The sequence below is a fragment of the Coregonus lavaretus genome (assembly GCF_964263955.1).
Source record: "Coregonus lavaretus genome assembly, contig: HAP1_SCAFFOLD_1896, whole genome shotgun sequence".
Classification (NCBI taxonomy): Eukaryota; Metazoa; Chordata; class Actinopteri; order Salmoniformes; family Salmonidae; genus Coregonus; species Coregonus lavaretus.
This window is the reverse complement of record NW_028163501.1, coordinates 29,168-52,295: the sequence shown is the minus strand read 5'-3', so window position 1 is coordinate 52,295 and position 23,128 is coordinate 29,168. Positions and strand designations below refer to the sequence as shown.

Genomic DNA, 23,128 nt, shown 5'->3' with positions numbered 1-23,128 from the left:
TTCCAGGGATTCTTCCCAGACAGTCTTGAAGAGGGCACGACAAAGGCTATTTCCCCTCAGGAGACTGAAAAGATTTGGCATGGGTCCTCAGATCTTCAAAAAGTTATACAGCTGCACCATCGAGAGCATCCTGACTGGTTGCATCACCGCCTGGTATGGCAACTGCTCGGCCTCCGACCGCAAGGCACTACAGAGGGTAGTGTGTACGGCTCAGTACATCACTGGGGCCAAGCTTCCTGCCATCCAGGACCTCTATACCAGTCAGTATCAGAGGAAGGCCCTAAGAATTGCCAAAGACTCCAGTCACCCTAGTCATAGACTGTTCTCTCTGCTACCGCACGGCAAGCAGTACCGGAGCGCCAAGTCTAGGTCCAAAAGGTTTCTTAACAGCTTCTACCCCCAAGCCATAAGACTCCTGAACAGCTAATCATGGCTACCCGGACTATTTGCATGCATTGCCCCACCACCCCACCCCCAGCCCCTCTTTTACGCTGCTGCTACTCTGTTTATTATCTATGCATAGTCAGTTTAACTCTACCCACATGTACATATTACCTCAATTACCTTGACTAACCGGTGCCCCCGCACATTGACTCTGTACCGGTACCCCCTGTATATAGCCTCCCTACTGTTATTTTATTTTACTGCTGCTCTTTAATTATTTGCTATTTTTATTTTTTTACTTAGCTATTTTTTACTTAACACTTTTTTTTTGTAAGTAAGCATTTCACTGTAAGGTCTATACCTGTTGTATTCGGCGCATGTGGCAAATAAAATTTGATTTTATTTATATTTTACTCTGTTTGAGCGGATTGCCACATTCCTAAAATGGCAGAGAGATGCCATATCTCTAAAATGGCCGCTGCTCCTCCATAGTGTTCTAATGGGGAAAAGCTCAGAAAGTGTTTGCCGCTTTGTCTCTTAACCAGAGTTCAGATTATGACACTGTTAAAGCTGCTATCCTTCGGGCTTACGAGTTGGTCCCAGAGGGCATACAGACAACAGTTCCCTAAATTACGAAAAGACAGAATAACAAAGCCATGTTCAGTTCGCAAGGGAACAAGCATGTCTTTTTTGATCGGTGGTATGTTTCCTCAAGAGGTCAAGGACCTTGAGGATTTAAAGACTTCTAGAGCAGTTCAAAGAATTGCCTTCATGAAAGGGTTGCGACCTACAGTTATGAGCAAAAGGAACTCACTCTTGAGAAAAGCTGCAGTTCTTGCAGATGAGTTTGTGTTGACACATAAAACTACCTTCACAAACAAAGCACCCAGTAGTTCTCCCTACGCAAAAAGCAATCCAGAGGAGTCAGCTCCTACTGCGAGGTTTTCAGTCCATTTCTACCGTGGCCCAAAGATAAAGATCGGCACAAAACTGTTGTTTTTTTCATATCCGCCAGTTTAACTCTCTGGTTGGGACTGGTGTATCTCCTAAACAAGATTTTGGATCAGATGTGTATGAAACCTTTTTTTTCAGATGGGTTCGTGTCTCTGCAGAGTGGTGATGCTGTTAAACACCCGGTGAAGATACTGCGAGACACTGGGGCAGCCCAGTTCTTCATGTTTTTGCCGTTGTCCGACACTTCAGCAACTGGTTACAGTGTGTTAGTAGAAGGCGTGGAGATGGGGTTGCATGGAAGTTTCCTTTGTAGAATGTGGAACTCTAGTCTGATCTTATTTCTGGTTCCGTTGTCATGGCAGCGAGGCCTAGCCTTCCGGTGAATGATTTGACTGGAGGGAAGGTCGTGCCAAATCCTGTCGTTTGTAAGGAATCCAGAGTAGAGGATCCTGATGGGGTTATCAGAAAAGTACCCTAGTGTGTTCCCACAGTGTGCCGTTACATGTGCTATGTCTAAGAAAGTTGCCAGGAGCAAGTCTAGTGTTGAGGAGGATGTCAGTGATCCCACCATGGTCGATCTGTCTTAAGACGTTTATGTGTGATCCTGATTTCGGTAAACATCCTGAGTTGACCTCTCCTTTGAAAACCCCAAAGGTGAGCGAGTTTATAGGACCGCTGAAGGAGGAGAAGGTCCCTACAGTTGACACTTTGATGTCTAGGAATCAGCTAATTGCTGAACAGAGATACATCCAGAGGAGGAGTTTCATGAAGTTCGTGTAGGTTGCTTTGAGAGAGATGGTGTTCTGATGAGGGGAATGGCGTTCCCTGCGGCACTTCTGGGCAAGACGATTGGCCCAGTGTATCTGAAATTGACGTTCCAGTTACACTTCGACAAGAGATACTGAGGTTGGCTCACGATGGTAGCGTGGCAGGCCATCTTTGGGTCAACAAGACGTACGACCGTATCTTGAATAACTTCTTCCGGCCCTGGTCTGAAACAGGATGTTGTGGCTTACTGTAAATCCTGTTGCGTTTGCCAGCGGACGGCTAAAACCAAATCAACCTTTGCACCGTATTTAGGAACCTTTCAGCAGGGTTCTGGTGGATTGTGTTGGTCCTTTGCCCAAAGCCAAGAGTGGTAACCAGTTTCTCTTGACCATCACGTGTGCTACCACTCATTTCTCTGAGGTCATTCCACTGAGGAAAATCACGGCCTCCCAGTATTGTCAAGGCCATGGTGAAATTATTTTCAACGTTTGGACTTCTGCAGGTAGTGTGCAGTCGGACCACGGTTCGGATTTCATGTCAAAGGTCTTCCAAGTGCTACAACAGTTGGGTGTAACCCACTGCCCCTCCAGTGCCTACTACCCAGAGTCTCAAGGTGCTCTTGAGAGATTTCATCAGACTTTGAAGTCTATGTTGAGAGTTTACTGCTTTGAGAGAGACTGGAATTAAGGGGTCTTGTGCTGTTTGCAGTGCGTAAGGTTGTTCAGGAATCTCTCAGTTTTAGTCCAAATGAGCTCGCGTTTGGACATCATGTCAGAGGTCCTTTGAGCTTGCTGAGAGAGAGGTTGTTGTTGGAGGGCGACACCTTAAACACAAAAACAAATCTGTTGTTAGTGCTTTTCGATACAGATTGCACCGCGCCGGTGAGTTTGCCAGTGAGAATCTGGAGAGGGTGCAAATGAAAATGAACGTTTGGTACAATCGAAAGGCCCGAGACTGCACTTTCGATGTGGGTGACCAAGTCCTGGTTTTATTGCCCGTTCTGGGGTCACCGTTGCAGGCTCGCTTTTCAGGCTCTTACCCCCATAGTGAAAAAGATTGCTAATCTGGATTACATCATCGGCACACCGGAGCGCAGGAGAGAAACCTGGTTGTGTCATGTCAACATGTTGAAACCATACTTCACCCGCTACGATCGGGCGGCGAACACGGTGGAAACCATAGTGATGTTCTGCCTGTGGATACTGCTGTCACCGTTGACTATAGTCTTCCTCTAGAGCATGAGGAAATCCCAATACACCCTGTGCCAGTTGGACGGTTGAGTAACTCAGAGTAACCTGAGTAACCTGCTTGGGCCAAGAAACACGAGCAATGGACATTAGACCGGTGGAAATGTGTCCTTTGGTCTGATGAGTCCAAATTTGAGATTTTGTGAGACGCGGTGTGGGTGAACGGATGATCTCCGCATGTGTGGTTCCCACCGTGAAGCATGGAGGAGGAGGTGTGATTGTGCTTTGCTGGTGACACTGTCTGTGATTTATTTAGAATTCAAGGCACACTTAACCAGCATGGCTACCACAGCATTCTGCAGCGGTACGCCATCCCATCTGGTTTGCGCTTAGTGGGACTATCATTTGTTTTTCAACAGGACCATGACCCAACACACTTCCAGGCTGTGTAAGGGCTATTTGACCAAGAAGGAGAGTGATGGAGTGCTGCATCAGATGTCCTGGCCTCCACAATCACCCCACCTCAACCCAATTGAGATGGTTTGAGTCGAACCGCAGAGTGAAGGAAAAGCAGCCTGTGCTCAGCATATGTGGGAACTCCTTCAAGACTGTTGGGAAAGCATTCCAGGTGAAGCTGGTTGAGAGAATGCCAAGAGTGTGGAAAGCTGTCATCAAGGCAAAGGGTGGCTATTTTGAAGAATCTAAAATCTATTTTGATTTGTTTAACACTTTTTGGGTTACTACATGATTCCATATGTGTTATTTCATAGTTTTGATGTCTTCACTATTATTCTACAATGTAGAAAATAGTAAAAAATAAAGAAAAACCCTTGAATGAGTAGGTGTGTCCAAACGTTTGACTGGTACTGTATATGAACAAAATATAAACGCAACATGTAAAGTATTGGTCCCATGTTTCATGAGCTGAAATAAAAGATCCCATAAATGTTCCTAATGCACAAAAAGCTTCTCAAATTGTGTGCACAAATTTGTTTACATCCATGTCAGTGAGCATTTCTCATTTGCCAAGATAATCATCCACCTGACAGGTGTGGCATATCAATAAGCTGATTTAAACAGCAGAATCATTACACAGGTGCACCTTGTGCTGGGGACAATAAAAGGCCACAAATGTGCAGTACTGTCACACAACACAATGCCACAGATGTCTCAAGTTTTGAGGGAGCATACAATTGGCATGCTGACTGCAGGAATGTCCACCAGAGCTGTTGCCAGACAATTGAATGTTAATTTATCTACCATAAGCCACCTCCAATGTCGTTTTAGAGAATTTGGCAGTACGTCCAACCGGCCTCACAACCGCAGACCACGTGTAACCACGCCACCCCAGGACCTCCACATCCGGCTTCTTCACCTGCGGGATCGTCTGAGACCAGACAGTTGATGAAACTGAGGAGTATTTATGTCTGTAATAAAACCCTTTTGTGGGGAGAAACTCATTCTGATTGGCTGGGCCTGGCTCCCAAGTGGGTGGGCCTAAGCCATCCCAGACCCACCCATGGCCTAATACATTTATTTCAATTGACTGATTTCCTTAAATGAATTGTAACAGTCAAATTGTTGAAATTATTTTTGTTCAGTATAGAAATAATGACGCTCAAATTGAAAAATCATTAAACTAAATAATGAGTATTTCTATCATCCTAATGGAGGCGTAGATTACATCTCACATTCCAGTGTTCCAACTTGTAGCCAATGGCAATGTTCGCTTTAGGTATAACGGCAGGAACAGCTTGTGGATTCGACAGTTCTATCGCAGTTCCACCTCCGACACTGACAAAACAACCGCTATGCAGATGTCGGCTAAAGGTGATCTGATTGAATAGAGCCCTTAAATTGTGTCCCAAATGGCTTTTGACTAGAAAAGTATCGCACTATGTACATTTACATATATGTCATTTAGCAGACGCTCTTATCCAGAGCGACTTACAGTTAGTGAATACATATATATATATTTTTTTATACTGGCCCCCCGTGGGAACCGAACCCACAACCCTGGCGTTGCAAACGCCATGCTCTATCAACTGAGCTACATCCCTGCCGGCCATTCCCTCCCCTACCCTGGACGACGCTGGGCCAATTGTGCGCCGCCCATGAGTCTCCCGGTCGCGGCCGGCTGCGACAGAGCCTGGATTCGAACCAGGATCTCTAGTGGCACAGTTAGCACTGCGATGCAGTGCCTTAGACCACTGCGCCACTGTAGGGAGTAGGGTACCATTTGAGATGCAGGCATACTGTACACACACCTCATGCTGAACTGCAGAACGCCTCCTACTGTCAATTATTGATTAGGTGATCAGGTTTCATGACTGTTGGTTTGTGATAGGCTTTCAGCCCATAATGTCTGGAAGAAGGCGATATTGTATATTAGCTATTGATCAGGACTCCTCCACTCTTCCTCAATATAAGATAAGTACTTTATTAATCTCCCAAAGGGGACATTGTATTTACTATTACTTGTATTATTACTCGTCTATTATTTCTCTGTTTTCTCTCCTTCTGCATTGCTGGGAAGGACCCGTAAATAAGCATTTCACTGTTAGTTTACACCTGTTGTTTACGAAGCATGTGACAAATAAAATTCGATTTTGATTTGATTTTTCACCTCTCAATATAAGATAGTACTTTATTAATCCCAAAATGGGACATTTCCTCTCTCTCTCAATATAAAATAGTACTTTATTAATCCCAAAATGGGACATTTTCTCTCTCTCTCAATATAATACACCTCATACTGAACTGCAGAACGCCTCCTACTGTCAATTATTGATTAGGTGATCAGGTTTCATGACTGTTGGTTTGTGATAGGCTTTCAGCCCATAATGTCTGGAAGAAGGAGATATTGTATATTAGCTATTGATCAGGACTCCTCCACTCTTCCTCAATATACGGTGGGGAAAAAAAGTATTTAGTCAAATCAAATCAAATCAAATTTTATTGGTCACATGCGCCGAATACAACAGGTGCAGACATTACAGTGAAATGCTTACTTACAGCCCTTAACCAACAGTGCATTTATTTTAAACAAAAAAAGTAAAAATAAAACAACAACTACAAAAAAAAAAGTGTTGAGAAAAAAAAGAGCAGAAGTAAAATAAAGTGACAGTAGGGAGGCCATACAGGGGGGTACCGTTGCAGAGTCAATGTGCGGGGGCACCGGCTAGTTGAGGTAGTTGAGGTAATATGTACATGTGGGTAGAGTTAAAGTGACTATGCATAAATACTTAACAGAGTAGCAGCAACGTAAAAAGGATGGGGTGGGGGGGCAGTGCAAATAGTCCGGGTAGCCATGATTAGCTGTTCAGGAGTCTTATGGCTTGGGGGTAGAAGCTGTTGAGAAGTCTTTTGGACCTAGACTTGGCACTCCGGTACCGCTTGCCGTGCGGTAGCAGAGAGAACAGTCTATGACTAGGGTGGCTGGAGTCTTTGACAATTTTGAGGGCCTTCCTCTGACACCGCCTGGTATAGAGGTCCTGGATGGCAGGAAGCTTTGCCCCAGTGATGTACTGGGCCGTACGCACTACCCTCTGTAGTGCCACCAATTGTGCAAGTTCTCCCACTTAAAAAGATGAGAGAGGCCTGTAATTTTCATCATAGGTACACGTCAACTATGACAGACGAATTGAGAAAATAAAATCCAGAAAATCACAATGTAGGATTTTTTATGAATTTATTTGCAAATTATGGTGGAAAATAAGTATTTGGTCACCTACAAACAAGCAAGATTTCTGGCTCTCACAGACCTGTAACTTCTTCTTTAAGAGGCTCCTCTGTCCTCCACTCGTTACCTGTATTAATGGCACCTGTTTGAACTTGTTATCAGTATAAAAGACACCTGTCCACAACCTCAAACAGTCACACTCCAAACTCCACTATGGCCAAGACCAAAGAGCTGTCAAAGGACACCAGAAACAAAATTGTAGACCTGCACCAGGCTGGGAAGACTGAATCTGCAATGGGTAAGTAGCTTGGTTTGAATAAATCAACTGTGGGAGCAATTATTAGGAAATGGAAGACATACAAGACCACTGATAATCTCCCTCGATCTGGGGCTCCACGCAAGATCTCACCCCGTGGGGTCAAAATGATCACAAGAACGGTGAGCAAAAATCCCAGAACCACACGGGGGGACCTAGTGAATGACCTGCAGAGAGCTGGGACCAAAGTAACAAAGCCTACCATCAGTAACACACTACGCCGCCAGGGACTCAAAGCCTGCAGTGCCAGACGTGTCCCCCTGCTTAAGCCAGTACATGTCCAGGCCCGTCTGAAGTTTGCTAGAGTGCATTTGGATGATCCAGAAGAGGATTGGGAGAATGTCATATGGTCAGATGAAACCAAAATATAACTTTTTGGTAAAAACTCAACTCGTCGTGTTTGGAGGACAAAGAATGCTGAGTTGCATCCAAAGAACACCATACCTACGGTGAAGCATGGGGGTGGAAACATCATGCTTTGGGGCTGTTTTTCTGCAAAGAGACCAGGACGACTGATCCGTGTAAAGGAAAGAATGAATGGGGCCATGTATCGTGAGATTTTGAGTGAAAACCTCCTTCCATCAGCAAGGGCATTGAAGATGAAACGTGGCTGGGTCTTTCAGCATGACAATGATCCCAAACACACCGCCCGGGCAACGAAGGAGTGGCTTCGTAAGAAGCATTTCAAGGTCCTGGAGTGGCCTAGCCAGTCTCCAGATCTCAACCCCATAGAACATCTTTGGAGGGAGTTGAAAGTCTGTGTTGCCCAGCGACAGCCCCAAAACATCACTGCTCTAGAGGAGATCTGCTTGGAGGAATGGGCCAAAATACCAGCAACAGTGTGTGAAAACCTTGTGAAGACTTACAGAAAACGTTTGACCTGTGTCATTGCCAACAAAGGGTATATAACAAAGTATTGAGAAACTTTTGTTATTGACCAAATACTTATTTTCCACCATAATTTGCAAATAAATTCATTAAAAATCCTACAATGTGATTTTCTGGATTTTTTTCTTCTCATTTTGTCTGTCATCGTGTACCTATGATGAAAATTACAGGCCTCTCTCATCTTTTTAAGTGGGAGAACTTACACAATTGGTTGCTGACTAAATACTTTTTTTCCGCACTGTAAGATAGTACTTTATTAATCTCCCAAAGGGGACATTGTATTTACTATTACTTGTATTATTACTCGTCTATTATTTCTCTGTTTTCTCTCCTTCTGCATTGCTGGGAAGGACCCGTAATTAAGCATTTCACTGTTAGTTTACACCTGTTGTTTACGAAGCATGTGACAAATAAAATTCGATTTTGATTAGATTTTTCACCTCTCAATATAAGATAGTACTTTATTAATCCCAAAGTGGGACCCTCTCTCTCTCAATATAAAATAGTACTTTATTAATCCCAAAATGGGACATTTCCTCTCTCTCTCTCTCTCTCTCTCTCTCAATATAAAATAGTACTTTATTAATCCCAAAATGGGACATTTCCTCTCTCTCAATATAAAATAGTACTTTATTAATCCCAAAATGGGACATTTCCTCTCTCTCAATATAAAATAGTACTTTATTAATCCCAAAATGGGACATTTCCTCTCTCTCAATATAAAATAGTACTTTATTAATCCCAAAATGGGACATTTCCTCTCTCTCAATATAAAATAGTACTTTATTAATCCCAAAATGGGACATTTCCTCTCTCTCAATATAAAATAGTACTTTATTAATCCCAAAATGGGATATTTCCTCTCTCTCAATATAAAATAGTACTTTATTAATCCCAAAATGGGACATTTCCTCTCTCTCAATATAAAATAGTACTTTATTAATCCCAAAATGGGACATTTCCTCTCTCTCAATATAAAATAGTACTTTATTAATTCCAAAATGGGACATTTCCTCTCTCTCTCTCTTCCTCAGTCTATCCCTCTCAATATAAGATGGGCCGTGGTCAAATGTAGTGGACCATAAAGGAAATAGGCTGCTATTTAGGACGCAGCCATGGTAACGAGAGATTACACTAGTAGCCATGGTAACGAGAGATTACACTGGTAGCCATGGTAACGAGAGATTACACTAGTAGCCATGGTAATGAGAGATTACACTAGTAGCCATGGTAATGAGAGATTACACCAGTAGCCATGGTAACAAGAGATTACACTAGTAGCCATGGTAACGAGAGATTACACTAGTAGCCATGGTAACGAGAGATTACACTGATGTGGACAGACTGTATTATAGCCCTCTGACCTCCCCTCTCTCTCTCCTCCCCCCTCTCTCTCTCTCCTCCCCCTCTCTCTCTCTCCTCCCCCTCTCTCTCTCCTCTGTCTCTCTCTCTCCGCCCCTCTCTCTCCTCCTCTCTCCTCCTCCCCCTCTCTCTCTCTCCTCCACTCTCTCTCTCCTCCCCCCTCTCTCTCTCCTCTCTCTCCTCTGTCTCTCTCCGCCCCTCTCTCTCCTCCTCTCTCGCTCTCTCTCCTCCACTCTCTCTCTCCTCCCTCTCTCTCTCCTCCCCCTCTCTCTCTCCTCTGTCTCTCTCCGCCCCTCTCTCTCCTCCTCTCTCGCTCTCTCTCCTCCCCCCCTCTCTCTCTCCTCCCCTCCTCTCTCTCTCCTCCCCTCTCTCTCCTCCCCTCTCTTTCTCATCCCCCCTCTCTCTCCTTCCCTCTCTCTCTCCTCCATCTCTTGCTCTCTCTCCCTTCTCTCTCTCTCCTCCCCCTCTGTCTCCTCCTCTCTGTCTTTCTTTCTCTCTCTTCCCCTCTCTGTGGTATTTCACCCAATAGATATGGGAGTTTATCAAAATTGGATTTGTTTTCTAATTCTTTGTGGATCTGTGTAATCTGAGGGAAATATGTGTCTCTAATATGGTCATACATTTGGCAGGAGGTTAGGAAGTGTAGCTCAGTTTCCACCTCATTTTGTGGGCAGTGTGCACATAGCCTGTCTTCTCTTGAGAGCCAGGTCTGCCTACGGCGGCCTTTCTCAATAGCAAGGCTATGCTCACTGAGTCTGTACATAGTCAAAGATTTCCTTAAGTTTGGGTCAGTCACATTGGTCAGGTATTCTGCCACTGTGTACTCTCTGTTTAGGGCCAAATAGCTCTGTGTTTTGTTAATTATTTCCAATGTGTCAAGTAATTCTCTTTTTGTTTTCTCATGATTTGTTTGGGTCCAATTGTGTTGCTGCCTTGGGGCTCTGTGGGGTCTGTTTATGTTTGTGAACAGAGCCCCAGGACCAGCTTGCTTAGGGGACTCTTCTCCAAGTTCATCTCTCTGTAGGTGATGGCTTTGTTATGGAAGGTTTGGGAATCGCTTCCTTTGAGGTGGTTGTAGATTTGAATAATTAGCGGGTATCGGCCAAATTCTGCTCTGAATGCATTATTTGGTGTTTTACGTTGTACACAGAGGATTTTTTTTTTGCAGAATTCTGCATGCAGAGTCTCAATTTGGTGTTTGTCCCATTTTGTGAATTCTTGGTTGGTGAGCGGACCCCAGACCTCACAACCATGAAGGGCAATGGGTTCTATAACTGATTCCAGTATTTTTAGCCAGATCCTAATTGGTATTGTGACGCCCCTCCCACTCTGTCTGCCGTATTCTCTCTCTTTGCTCTTGTTTCCTTATTATGATGCCGGTGGGCGGAGTTGAGAGGGTCGTCAGCTACATGGGAAACACCTGGGCTTGGGTGTGTCCCAGGATAAATGGACCTCTTCCACATTCATTGAGGAGACTCTCTCCATGCAGACACCTTGATTGATTTTTTGTGGCTTTTTGGTTGTTTGCGTTGGCACCTTTCAACACCTTGCATTATTACATTTATGCAAAACACTCACTTACACTACTGATTACTGATTACACACACCATTGTTCATTATACTTAGTTTACTTTAGTTAATAAATATATATTTTGGTATTCCTTGTCTCCACGGTGTCTCCCCTTTTGTTACGAACTTTGAGCCGGTTCGTGACAAGTGGGGGCTCGTCCGGGATCTTGAAAGTGTTGTGTTTGGGAGAAAACGTGGAGTTAATGTTAAATTCTGTAGGTGCTTTGGTTGTATATTTTTTTTTAGGTTGGTTGAGTTTGATAGGCCCAGTATTGGTTGCCTTTGGTTTTTTTGGGTTGTGTACTGCGTTGGAGAGAGTACATTGGTTAGTTTCCAGGCCCTGCCCAGCCTGGAAACTCTTGCTCTACTCGCTGTGGTCCTCTGTAGCTCAGCTGGTAGAGCACGGCGCTTGTAACGCCAAGGTAGTGGGTTCGATCCCCGGGACCACCCATACAAAAAAATGTATGCACGCATGACTGTAAGTCGCTTTGGATAAAAGCGTCTGCTAAATGGCATATTATATTATTATTATTATACATCGGTCTGAGGAGGTGAGTACAATCGGCTGTGTACCTCAGTGGGAGATTTGGATAGGGTAGTGACATTTGCTACCCGGAGCTATAGCCTTTTCCCCTGATAGGCTTAGTGACGTGTTATGTTTTGGAATAAGTTGGGCATGGTTAAATGTTTGTTAGTTTTGTGTGGTGTCTGTGGACTGAGCAGTTGTCTCGGGGGCACATCCGTGGCTTGGTGGAATCTACCAGCGTGCTGGGGGGTTTAATTCCTTGCCAGCGGGCTACAGTGCGTAATTACCCACCGCGAATCCGCACGAAGACTAGGGTTGAGTTATTGTAGGTTTTGGGGAAGCTCCATATCCCATCTCTCTTCTGTGGTGCTCGGTGTGATTGTCATTTCTCTTGTTGTGTCTGGCGTGCTCAGCAGAGGGTTTGAGCGAGATTATTATAATATATATATTTTTTTCTTCTCTTGATTATGGCGTCTAATGTAGATGAGTTCATTCGCTTTCCATCAGATGAACTGTTAGAATTATGTACTAAAGAACAGCTGTTGAAGGTTGCTGAACACTACAAGGTTGAAATTAGTGATAAACGTCTATAAAATTATATTAGGTTAATATTGAAGGCCAATTTGATGGATGTTACCACTGGGGCAGCCCGTTTCCCCGATATGTTACAATGACCGCTCCATCGGTTAGTCAGAGTAGTCTTCTTTTTGAACAGCAGAAATAACTACTTCTGTTACAGCTAGGGCATGATCGTGTAAAATATGAAAGGGAATTGGAATTTAAATATGCTAAAATCAAGCTGCAACAAGAGCGACTAGAGTTGGTTAGGGAAGGAAAGCTCTCAGGGGAGAGTTTGCTCTGGGAAGGTGACCCAGAGTTACCTAGGGGTCGTTCCTCTTTTGGTCGTGACCCAGACACATTTGATATTGTTGGGAACTTACGGTTGTTGCCTCAGTTTAATGAAAAGGACACGGAGACATTCTTTTCGTTGTTTGAGCATGTTGCTAACGCTAGGAGTTGGCCTGATTCTGACTGCACTTTGATGTTGCAGTGTGTGCTGACTGGTAAAGCGCAAGAAGCATAGAGAATTATCTTCACAGTTCAATCGCTGGTGTTCCGCCTCTGCAGTTATGACTTTCCAAGGGCTGTGTGATCTGATTATGTTAGAGCAATTTAAGGACACAATCCCTGATCGTATAGCGACGTACGTTAACGAACGAAAAATAAAGACTGTTGCTGAAGCTGTGGTTTTGGCGGATGAATATGTTTTGACTCACAAAAATGTTTTTGCAGAACCCCGTATTCGGAGTGAGTGGGGGCGTTCACAGAGATTTGGGCCTCGCTCACCGAGATACTTCGGTTCACGGGCAGAGTTTCATTCAACTAGGGTTGAACCCGATTCCCGTGGTAAAACTGACTTTGGTCAAGAGTGTCACTACTGTCAAGACTTAGGTCATTGGAAAAACGAATGTCCGATTCTCAGGTCTAGGGGTAAATTCAGTACAGGTGCTTATGTTAAATCTAAGCCTACGGCGTTAGCTGCGCCTGTTCCACATCAGTTCACTCCTGACACATTGTCTCATACCCAGGGGCATGTGAAAGGCCATATTGATCCAGACTATTTACCTTTCATTACGGAGGGTTTTGTGTCTATGTTAGGAAGTAAGAACTTAGTGCCAATGAAGATCCTAAGAGACACAGATGCCTGAATCGTTTGTGTTGGAATCTGTGTTACCCTTCTCTGCGGAGACTGATTCGGGGAATAGTGTTCTAATTAGGAGAATAGGTTTGAACACTCTGTCAGTTCCATTGCATAAACTGATGTTGGATTGTGTACTGGTGAAAGGTGAGGTTGTTGTGGGGGTGTGTCCTTCATTGCCTATTGAGGGTATTGACGTGATCCTTGGGAATAACTTGGCTGGGGAGCGTGTGTGGCCTATCGTGTCTCCATCTTTAGTGGTTTCCACTAAGCCGTCAATTGTAGGGATTCCTGATGAGAGTGCGCAGAATTTCCCAGAGGTGTTCTGTGTGTGCAGTGACGCGTTCTATGATCCATAACGACCTGGTCACGGAACTGGCTAACGAGAATACCACAAAGAAGTCTGTTACTGTTTTCCCTGTCATCCCGTTATCTGTATCCCGCTCCGATTTAATCGAGGCGCAACGGAATTACATTTACATTACATTTACATCATTTAGCAGACGCTCTTATCCAGAGCGACTTAGCCAGTGGGATAACCACTTTACAATATGTTTTTGTTTTGGGGGGGGGGGGGGGTTAGAAGGATTACTTTATCCTATCCCAGGTATTCCTTAAAGAGGTGGGGTTTCAAGTGTCTCCGGAAGGTGGTGAGTGACTCCGCTGTCCTGGCGTCGTGAGGGAGTTGTTCCACCATTGGGGTGCCAGAGCAGCGAACAGTTTTGACTGGGCTGAGTGGGAACTGTGCTTCCGCAGAGGAAGGGGGGCCAGCAGGCCAGAGGTGGATGAACGCAATGCCCTCGTTTGGGTGTAGGGACTGATCAGAGCCTGAAGGTACGGAGGTGCCGTTCCCCTCACAGCTCCGTAGGCAAGCACCATGGTCTTGTAGCAGATGCAAACTTCAACTGGAAGCCAGTGGAGTGTGCGGAGGAGCGGGGTGACGTGAGAGAACATGGGAAGGTTGAACACCAGACGGGCTGCGGCATTCTGGATGAGTTGTAGGGGTTTAATGGCACAGGCAGGGAGCCCAGCCAACAGCAAGTTGCAGTAATCCAGACGAGAGATGACAAGTGCCTGGATTAGGACCTGTGCTGCTTCCTGTGTAAGGCAGGGTCGTACTCTCCGAATGTTGTAGAGCATGAACCTACAGGATCGGGTCACTGCCTTGATGTTAGCGGAGAACGACAGGGTGTTGTCCAGGGTCACACCAAGGCTCTTTGCACTCTGGGAGGAGGACACAACGGAGTTGTCAACCGTGATGGCGAGATCATGGAACGGGCAGTCCTTCCCCGGGAGGAAGAGCAGCTCCGTCTTGCCGAGGTTCAGCTTGAGGTGGTGATCCGTCATCCACACTGATATGTCTGCCAGACATGCAGAGATGCGATTCGCCACCTGGTTATCAGAAGGGGGAAAGGAGAAGATTAGTTGTGTATCGTCAGCGTAGCAATGATAGGAGAGGCCATGTGAGGATATGACAGAGCCAAGTGACTTGGTGTATAGCGAGAATAGGAGGAGAGGGCCTAGAACTGAGCCCTGGGGGACACCAGTGGTGAGAGCACGTGGTGCGGAGACAGATTCACGCCACGCCACTTGGTAGGAGCGACCTGTCAGGTAGGATGCAATCCAGGAGTGAGCCGCGCCGGAGATGCCCAACTCGGAGAGGGTGGAGAGGAGGATCTGATGGTTCACAGTATCAAAGGCAGCAGATAGGTCTAGAAGGATGAGAGCAGAGGAGAGAGAGTTAGCTTTAGCAGTGCGGAGAGCCTCCGTGACACAGAGAAGAGCAGTCTCAGTTGAATGACCAGTCTTGAAACCTAACTGGTTTGGATCAAGAAGGTCATTCTGAGAGAGATAGCAAGAGAGTTGGCTAAAGACGGCACGCTCAAGAGTTTTGGAGAGAAAAGAAAGAAGGGATACTGGTCTGTAGTTGTTGACATCGGAGGGATCAAGTGTAGTTTTTTTTTAGAAGGGGTGCAACTCTCGCTCTCTTGAAGACGGAAGGGACATAGCCAGCGGTCAAGGATGAGTTGATGAGCGATGTGAGGTAAGGGAGAAGGTCTCCGGAAATGGTCTGGAGGAGGGGATAAGGTCAAGCGGGCAGGTTGTTGGGCGGCCGGCCGTCACAAGTCGCAAGATTTCATCTGGAGAGAGAGGGGAGAAAGAAGTCAAAGCATAGGGTAGGGCAGTGTGAGCAGGACCAGCGGTGTCATTTGACTTAACAAACGAGGATCGGATGATGTCAACCTTCTTTTCAAAATGGTTGACAAAGTCATCCACAGAGAGGGAGGGAGGGAGGGAGGGGGGGGGGGATTCAGCAGGGAGGAGAAGATGGCAAAGAGCTTCCTAGGGTTAGAGGCAGATGCTTGGAATTTAGAGTGGTAGAAAGTGGCTTTAGCAGCAGAAACAGAGGAAGAAAATGTAGAGAGGAGGGAGTGAAAAGATGCCAGGTCCGCAGGGAGTCTAGTTTTCCTCCATTTCCGCTCGGCTGCCCGGAGCCCTGTTCTGTGAGCTCGCAATGAGTCGTCAAGCCACGGAGCAGGAGGGGAGGACCGAGCCGGCCGGGAGGATAGGGGACATAGAGAGTCAAAGGATGCAGAAAGGGAGGAGAGGAGGTTTGAGGAGGCAGAATCAGGAGATTGGAGGGAGAAGGATTGAGTAGAGGGAAGAGATGATAGGATGGAAGAGGGGAGAGTAGCGGGAGAGAGAGAGCGAAGGTTGCGACGGCGCATTACCATCTGAGTAGAGGCAGAGTGAGTAGTGTTGGAGGAGAGCGAGAGAGAAAAGGATACAAAGTAGTGGTCGGAGACATGGAGGGGAGTTGCAGTGAGATTAGTAGAAGAACAGCATCTAGTAAAGATGAAGTCAAGCGTATTGCCTGCCTTGTGAGTAGGGGTGAGAGGGTGAGGTCAAAAGAGGAGAGGAGTGGAAAGAAGGAGGCAGAGAGAAATGAGTCAAAGGTAGACGTAGGGAGGTTAAAGTCACCCAGAACTGTGAGGGGTGAGCCATCCTCAGGAAAGGAACTTATCAAGGCGTCAAGCTCATTGATGAACTCTCCAAGGGAACCTGGAGGGCAATAAATGATAAGGATGTTAAGGTCATTCAAAGTGATCAAGGATCTAATTTCACCTCTAATCTCTTTGGTCAGGTTCTCCAACAGCTCCATATTAAACACAACTTGTCTAGTGCCTATCATGCGCAAAGTCAAGGAGCACTGGAACGTTTCCATCAAACACTTAAGTCTTTGTTGACAGCTTATTGTACTGAGATGGATTGGGAGGAGGGGTTGCCTTGGTTACTGTTAGCCGCTAGGGAGGTTTCACAGGAGAGCATGGGTTTTAGTCCAAATGACCTTGTGTTTGGACATAGGGTGCGTGGGCTTTTATCTGTTTTCCAGGATGACTGGAAGTCTCCCGAGCCTCCTCAGTCCCTGTTATCATATGTGTGTGATTTCCGGCGACGCTTGTATGCCGCTGGTGAAATGGCTAAAGAGAAGCTATCATCTTCACAGGACAGGATGAAGAGCATATATGATCGCCGAGCTGAGCCTCGTCACTTTAGTCCAGGTGATCAGGTTTTGGCTCTGCTGCCAATTGTTGGTTCTCCTTTTCAAGCCAAGTTTCAAGGTCCATATACAGTGGTGCGCCAGTACACTGAGCAAAATTATCTAGTTGCCACTCCAGAACGGAGGAAAGCACACCAACTGTGCCATGTAAATTTGTTAAAAACCTATTATGCACGTTCCTCTAAGACTGAACAGTGGGAGTCTACAGAGGACGGTAAAACTGTTGTTTTGGCTGATACTGTTATTTCCCTGGGTTCTGGTCATGCTAGGTCTTTGCATGAGGAGGAAGATGTTCCTGGTCCCGACGATTGCATACTGCAGGGTAGATTGAAAAATTCAGAGACACTGGAGATTTTAGATAGCCTTCTTACTCTACCTGTTGATGGGCGGAAAGAGATGGTTGGTCTGATTCTGAGATTTCCAGGGTTGTTTTCTGATACACCTACAAATGTAATAGAACATGATATTGACATTGGAGATGCTGACCCCATTCATCAACGGTTCTATAGAGTTTCTTCAGAGAAACTGCGTTGTCTGGATGCTGAGGTCAGGTACATGCTGGAGAGTAAAGTGGCAGAGCCTTCTTTCTCCAGTTGGGCTTCTCCCTGTATCTTGGTCAGTAAATCGGATGGAACAAACAGATTTTGTACAGACTACCGTAAGGTAAACGATGTCACTGAGTTTCGGCCTGCGTAATGCACCTGCCACTTTTCAGCGACTTATGAACAGGGTTGTCTCTGGTCTGGCCAGGTGCGCTGTTTATCTGGACGATGTAGTGATATATGCCGATACTTGGGAGGAACATCTGTCCCGTATCCAAGCCTTGTTCGAACGTCTGGTTGCGGGTCGCCTCACGATAAATTTGGCTAAACGTGAGTTTGCTCAGGCGATTGTTACATACCTTGGAAAGGTGGTTGGGCAGGGTGAAGTGAGTCCTGTTCGGGCTAAAGTGGTAGCTATTGATGCTTTTCCACCACCAACTACTAAAAAGGAACTGATGCGTTTCTTGGGAATGATTGGGTATTATCGTGGTTTTTGTAGGAACTTCTCTACTGTGGTCTCTCCCTTGACAGATTTGCTGAAAGCTAAGGCTGTGTACATATGGTCTTCTCGTTGTCAACAGGCTTTCGAAGATGCAAAGAGGTTGCTTACCTCAACTCCGGTACTGGCTGCTCCTCGTGTGGATTTGTCATTTACCTTGCAGGTGGATGCTAGTCATGTGGGGGCAGATGCAGTTTTGCTGCAAGCAGATGTGTCTGGGGTTGAGAGGCCTGTTAGTTTCTTTTCCAAAAAGTTTAACCATTTATCAGTTGAACTATTCGGTCATTGAAAAAGAAGCGCTAGCACTCATATGGGCGCTGCAACACTTCGAAGTGTATGTCGGGTCGGGAGTAGTACCTATTGTGGACCATAACCCTCTCACCTTTTTAAGGTCCATGATGTGTCCTAATCAGAGGATAATGAGATGGTCTTTATTTTTACAATCCTTCCATCTAGATGTGCGGCACATCCGGGGAACTGATAACGTGATTGCTGATGCGCTCTCTCGTGCGCCCTGTTCCTGAATGTTTAGGATGCTGAGGTCTGGGGAGGAGGATGTTGGCTGGGGCAAGTGGAGGTGTGAACATGTAACAACTTGTTAATTTGGGACGCAGAGGCTGGTACGTTGTTCCGGGGTCCTTGTTGGTCCCCGGTTTTATGTCTCAATTTGGTGATTGTCCCATTTTGTGAATTCCTTGTTGGTGAGCGGACCGCAGACCTCACAACCATAAAGAGCAATGGGTTCTATAACTGATTCCAGTATTTTTAGCCAGATCCTAATTGGTATTGTGACGCCCCTCCCACTCTGCCTGCCGTATTCTCTCTCTTTGCTCTTGTTTCCTTATTAGGATGTCGGTGGGCGGAGTTGAGAGGGTCGTCAGCTACATGGGAAACACCTGGGCTTGGGCGTGTCCCAGGATAAATGGACCTCTTCCACATTCATTGAGGAGACTCTCTCCATGCAGACACCTTGATTGATTTTGGTTGTGGTATTTTTGTGGCTTTTTGGTTGTTTGCGTTGGCACCTTTCAACACCTTGCATTATTACATTTATGCAAAACACTCACTTACACTACTGATTACTGATTACACACACCATTGTTAATTATGCTTAGTTTACTTTAGTTAATAAATATATATTTTGGTATTCCTTGTCTCCACGGTGTCTCCCTTTTGTTACGAACTTTGAGCCGGTTCGTGACAGTATGTCAAATTTTATGTTCCTTTTGATGGCATACCTTGTCTCTCAGATCGTTCACAGCTTTGTGGAAGTTACCTGTGGCGCTGTTATTTAGGCCGAGGTATGTATAGTTTTTTGTGTGCTCTAGGGCAACGGTGTCTAGATGGAATTTGTATTTGTGGTCCTGGCAACTGGACCTTTTTTGGGAAACCATTATTTTTGTCTTTCTGAGATTAACTGTCAGGGCCCAGGTCTGACAGAATCTGTGCAGAAGATCTAGGTGCTGCTGTAGGCCCTCCTTGGTTGGGGACAGAAGCACCAGATCATCAGCAAACAGAAGACGTTTGACTTCAGATTCTAGTAGGGTGAGGTCGGTGCTGCAGACTGTTCTAGTGCCCTCGCCAATTCATTGATATATATGTTGAAGAGGGTGGGGCTTAAGCTGCATCCCTGTATCACCCCACGGCCCCTGTGGAAAGAAATTTGTGTTTTTTGCCAATTTTAACCACACACTTGTTGTTTGTGTACATGGATTTTATAATGTTGTATATTTTTCCCCAACCCCACTTTCCATCAATTTGTATAGCAGACCCTCATGCCAAATTGAGTCAAAAGCTTTTTTGAAGTCAACAAAGCATGAGAAGACTTTGCCTTTGTTTTGTTTGTATGTCAATAAGGGTGTGCAGGATGAATATGTTGTCTGTCGTACGGTAATTTGGTAAAAAGCCAATATGACATTTGCTCAGTACATTGTTTTCACTGAGGAAATGTACAAGTCTGCTGTTAATGATAATGCAGAGGATCTCCTCCACTCTCTCTCTCCCCTCTCCTCCTCTCTCCTACTCTCTCTCTCTCCTGCCCTCTCTCTCTTTCTCTCCTCTCTCTCCCTCTCTCTCTCCTCCCTCTTCCCCTCTCTCTCTCCTCCCCCCTCTCTCTCCCTCTTCCCCTCTACTCCCCGCTCTCCCTCTCTTCCCCCTCTCTTTCCTCCACTCCCCTCTTTCTCTCCTCCACTCCCCTCTCTTTCTCTCTCTTTCTCTCTCTTTCTCTCCTCTCTCTCTCTCTCTCTCTCTCTCTCCCTCTCTCCCTTCTCTCTCTCCCTCCTCCACAGTGGATAGCCCTGTTCTTCATTCTTCTGTAGTTCTATGTACTTCTCATTAATGTGTTCTCAATGTGTTATTAATGTATTAGGAATGTGTTTTAACGGTACCCTTCAAATAAAGTGAACTCTATCCCCCGTTCTCTCTCTCTCTCTCTCTCTCTCTCTCTCTCTCCCCTCCCCTCCTCCACAGTGGATAGCCCTGGCCTCTCTGTTCTTCATCCTGGTGTCCATCTCCACCTTCTGCCTGGAGACCCACGAGTTCTTCAACCCCATCGTGAACCGCACCGAGCTGGAGCTGGTGGATAACGTGACGGTGGAGCATGTCTACCAGGAGACGGAGACGGTGGTCTACCTCACCTACATCGAGGGCGTCTGCGTGGTCTGGTTTACCTTTGAGTTCATGATGCGAGTCATATTCTGTCCGGACAAGATGGAGTTCATGAAGAAAGCTCTCAACGTTATCGACTTCGTGGCTATCTTGCCGTTCTACCTGGAGGTCGGGCTGAGCGGGCTTTCGTCTAAAGCGGCTAAGGATGTTCTGGGGTTCCTGAGGGTGGTGAGGTTTGTCAGGATCCTGCGTATCTTCAAGCTGACCCGTCACTTCGTGGGCCTGAGGGTTCTGGGTCACACGTTACGAGCTAGCACCAATGAGTTCCTCCTCCTCATCATCTTCCTCGCCCTGGGAGTCCTCATCTTCGCCACGATGATCTACTACGCCGAACGGATGGGAGCAGACCCGACCGACCCGCGCGCCAGCGAGCACACGCACTTCAAGAACATCCCCATCGGATTCTGGTGGGCTGTTGTTACCATGACGACCCTTGGCTACGGCGACATGTACCCCCAGACGTGGTCGGGCATGCTGGTCGGCGCACTGTGCGCCCTGTCGGGTGTACTGACCATCGCCATGCCCGTCCCCGTGATCGTCAACAACTTTGGAATGTATTACTCCCTGGCCATGGCGAAGCAGAAGCTACCAAAGAAGAAGAACAAGCATATCCCCCGAGCACCCCAACCGGGATCACCCAACTACTGTAAGTCCAGCATCAACTCTCCTCCAACGCCCCATAAAGCACCGCTCCTTCCTGAAAGCCCGAACTTAGTCCACCCCGTTTTGGCTCTGGCTCAAAACATGGCTCTGACACACGACGACGTCTTCGAAGTAAAGTTTCCAGGTAAGAAACCATGATAGATGTGTTTGTAAACTGTAAACTAAAGGCTGACAGTCTGTCTTATAGAGTTACCGTTGTATCTCTTTTTCTGTCCACTTCCTTTCTTCTCTGTTCTCCTGCAACTCCATCGTTCTCACTGTTTAGTCTGTAGACGCCCTCCCCTCATCCTACCAGTGTCTCAATCATGTGACTCAGCCACATCCGATTAAACAAATGAAATCTCTCATTCAAGGATCAATAAGCTCTATGACTTAACAGAATGATACTCTTGAGAAAGGGAGAAAAGAGGGAGATTGAGTGTGACCATGAGTAATCCCCCTATTGATTCTCTCAGTTCTCATGGCCCTAACGGCACCCTTTTCCCTATAGTCCTATGGGCCCTGGTCAGAATCAGTGCACTATGTAGGGAATAGGGTGGAGTTTGGGACGAATAGACAACTCCCGAGTGGCGCAGTGGTCTAAGGCACTGCATCGCAGAGCAAGCTGTGCCACTAGAGATCCTGGTTCGAATCCAGGCTCTGTCGCAGCCGGCCGCGACCGGGAGACCCATGGGGCGGCGCACAATTGGTCCAGCGTTGTCCAGGGTAGGGGAGGGAATGGCCGGCAGGGATGCGAAACAAACAAAAAAACATGTATGCACTCACTAACTGTAAGTCGCTCTGGATAAGAGCGTCTGCTAAATGACTAAAATGTAAATAGGGTGCAGTTTGGGACGCAGCCAATGACTCACTGCCGCCTTCCTGGCACTCACACAACCTGTCTGGCATCTGCACCAGTGTCACACACACCCCTATAGATCTGTCACGGGTGATTATGTAAAGTCATGATTATGTAATGATAATGCATAGATTTGTAAGGCTTATGTAAAGATATGTAAGGGATTCCATAAACTAAAGTTCTGGTACAAAGTTAATGATTGTTACCATGTAATCATTTGGCATCGATAACAACAATGTTGTTACTGTAGGAAATTACAGTGCTATTATAAAGGTTCCTGGAGCGCTACCGTTCTGTAGGTTTTACTCCAACCCTGTTCCTGGAGAGCTACCGTTCTGTAGGTTTTACTCCAACCCTGTTCCTGGAGAGCTACCGTTCTGTAGGTTTTACCCCAACCCTGTTCCTGGAGAGCTACCGTTCTGTAGGTTTTACCCCAACCCTGTTCCTGGAGAGCTACCGTTCTGTAGGTTTTACTCCAACCCTGTTCCTGGAGAGCTACCATTCTGTAGGTTTTACCCCAACCCTGTTCCTGGAGAGCTACCGTTCTGTAGGTTTTACCCCAACCCTGTTCCTGGAGAGCTACCGTTCTGTAGGTTTTACTCCAACCCTGTACCTGGAGCGCTACCGTTCTGTAGGTTTTACTCCAACCCTGTACCTGGAGAGCTACCGTTCTGTAGGTTTTCACTCCAACCCTGTTCCTGGATAGCTACCGTTCTGTAGGTTTTACTCCAACCCTGTTCCTGGAGAGCTACCGTTCTGTAGGTTTTACCCCAACCCTGTTCCTGGATAGCTACCATTCTGTAGGTTTTACTCCAACCCAGTTCCTGGATAGCTACCATTCTGTAGGTTTTACTCCAACCCTGTTCCTGGAGAGCTACCATTCTGTAGGTTTTACTCCAACCCTGTTCCTGGAGAGCTACCGTTCTGTAGGTTTTACTCCAACCCTGTTCCTGGAGAGCTACCGTTCTGTAGGTTTTACCCCAACCCTGTACCTGGAGCGCTACCGTTCTGTAGGTTTTACC

The 23,128-nt window shown here is 46.2% G+C and overlaps 1 protein-coding gene across 1 annotated transcript in view; it reads left to right on the top strand.

Annotated features, from left to right (window-relative positions):
- LOC311118056 (voltage-gated potassium channel KCNC1-like) overlaps nt 1-23,128 on the top strand; it is a gene marked incomplete at both ends in the record, with an annotated part of 54,035 nt that overhangs the window by 18,203 nt on the left and 12,704 nt on the right. The window contains one exon of the mRNA XM_084192931.1: nt 20,408-21,392. Coding sequence (XP_084049057.1) covers nt 20,408-21,392 — 985 coding nt within the window. The remainder of the gene's footprint in view (nt 1-20,407; nt 21,393-23,128) is intronic.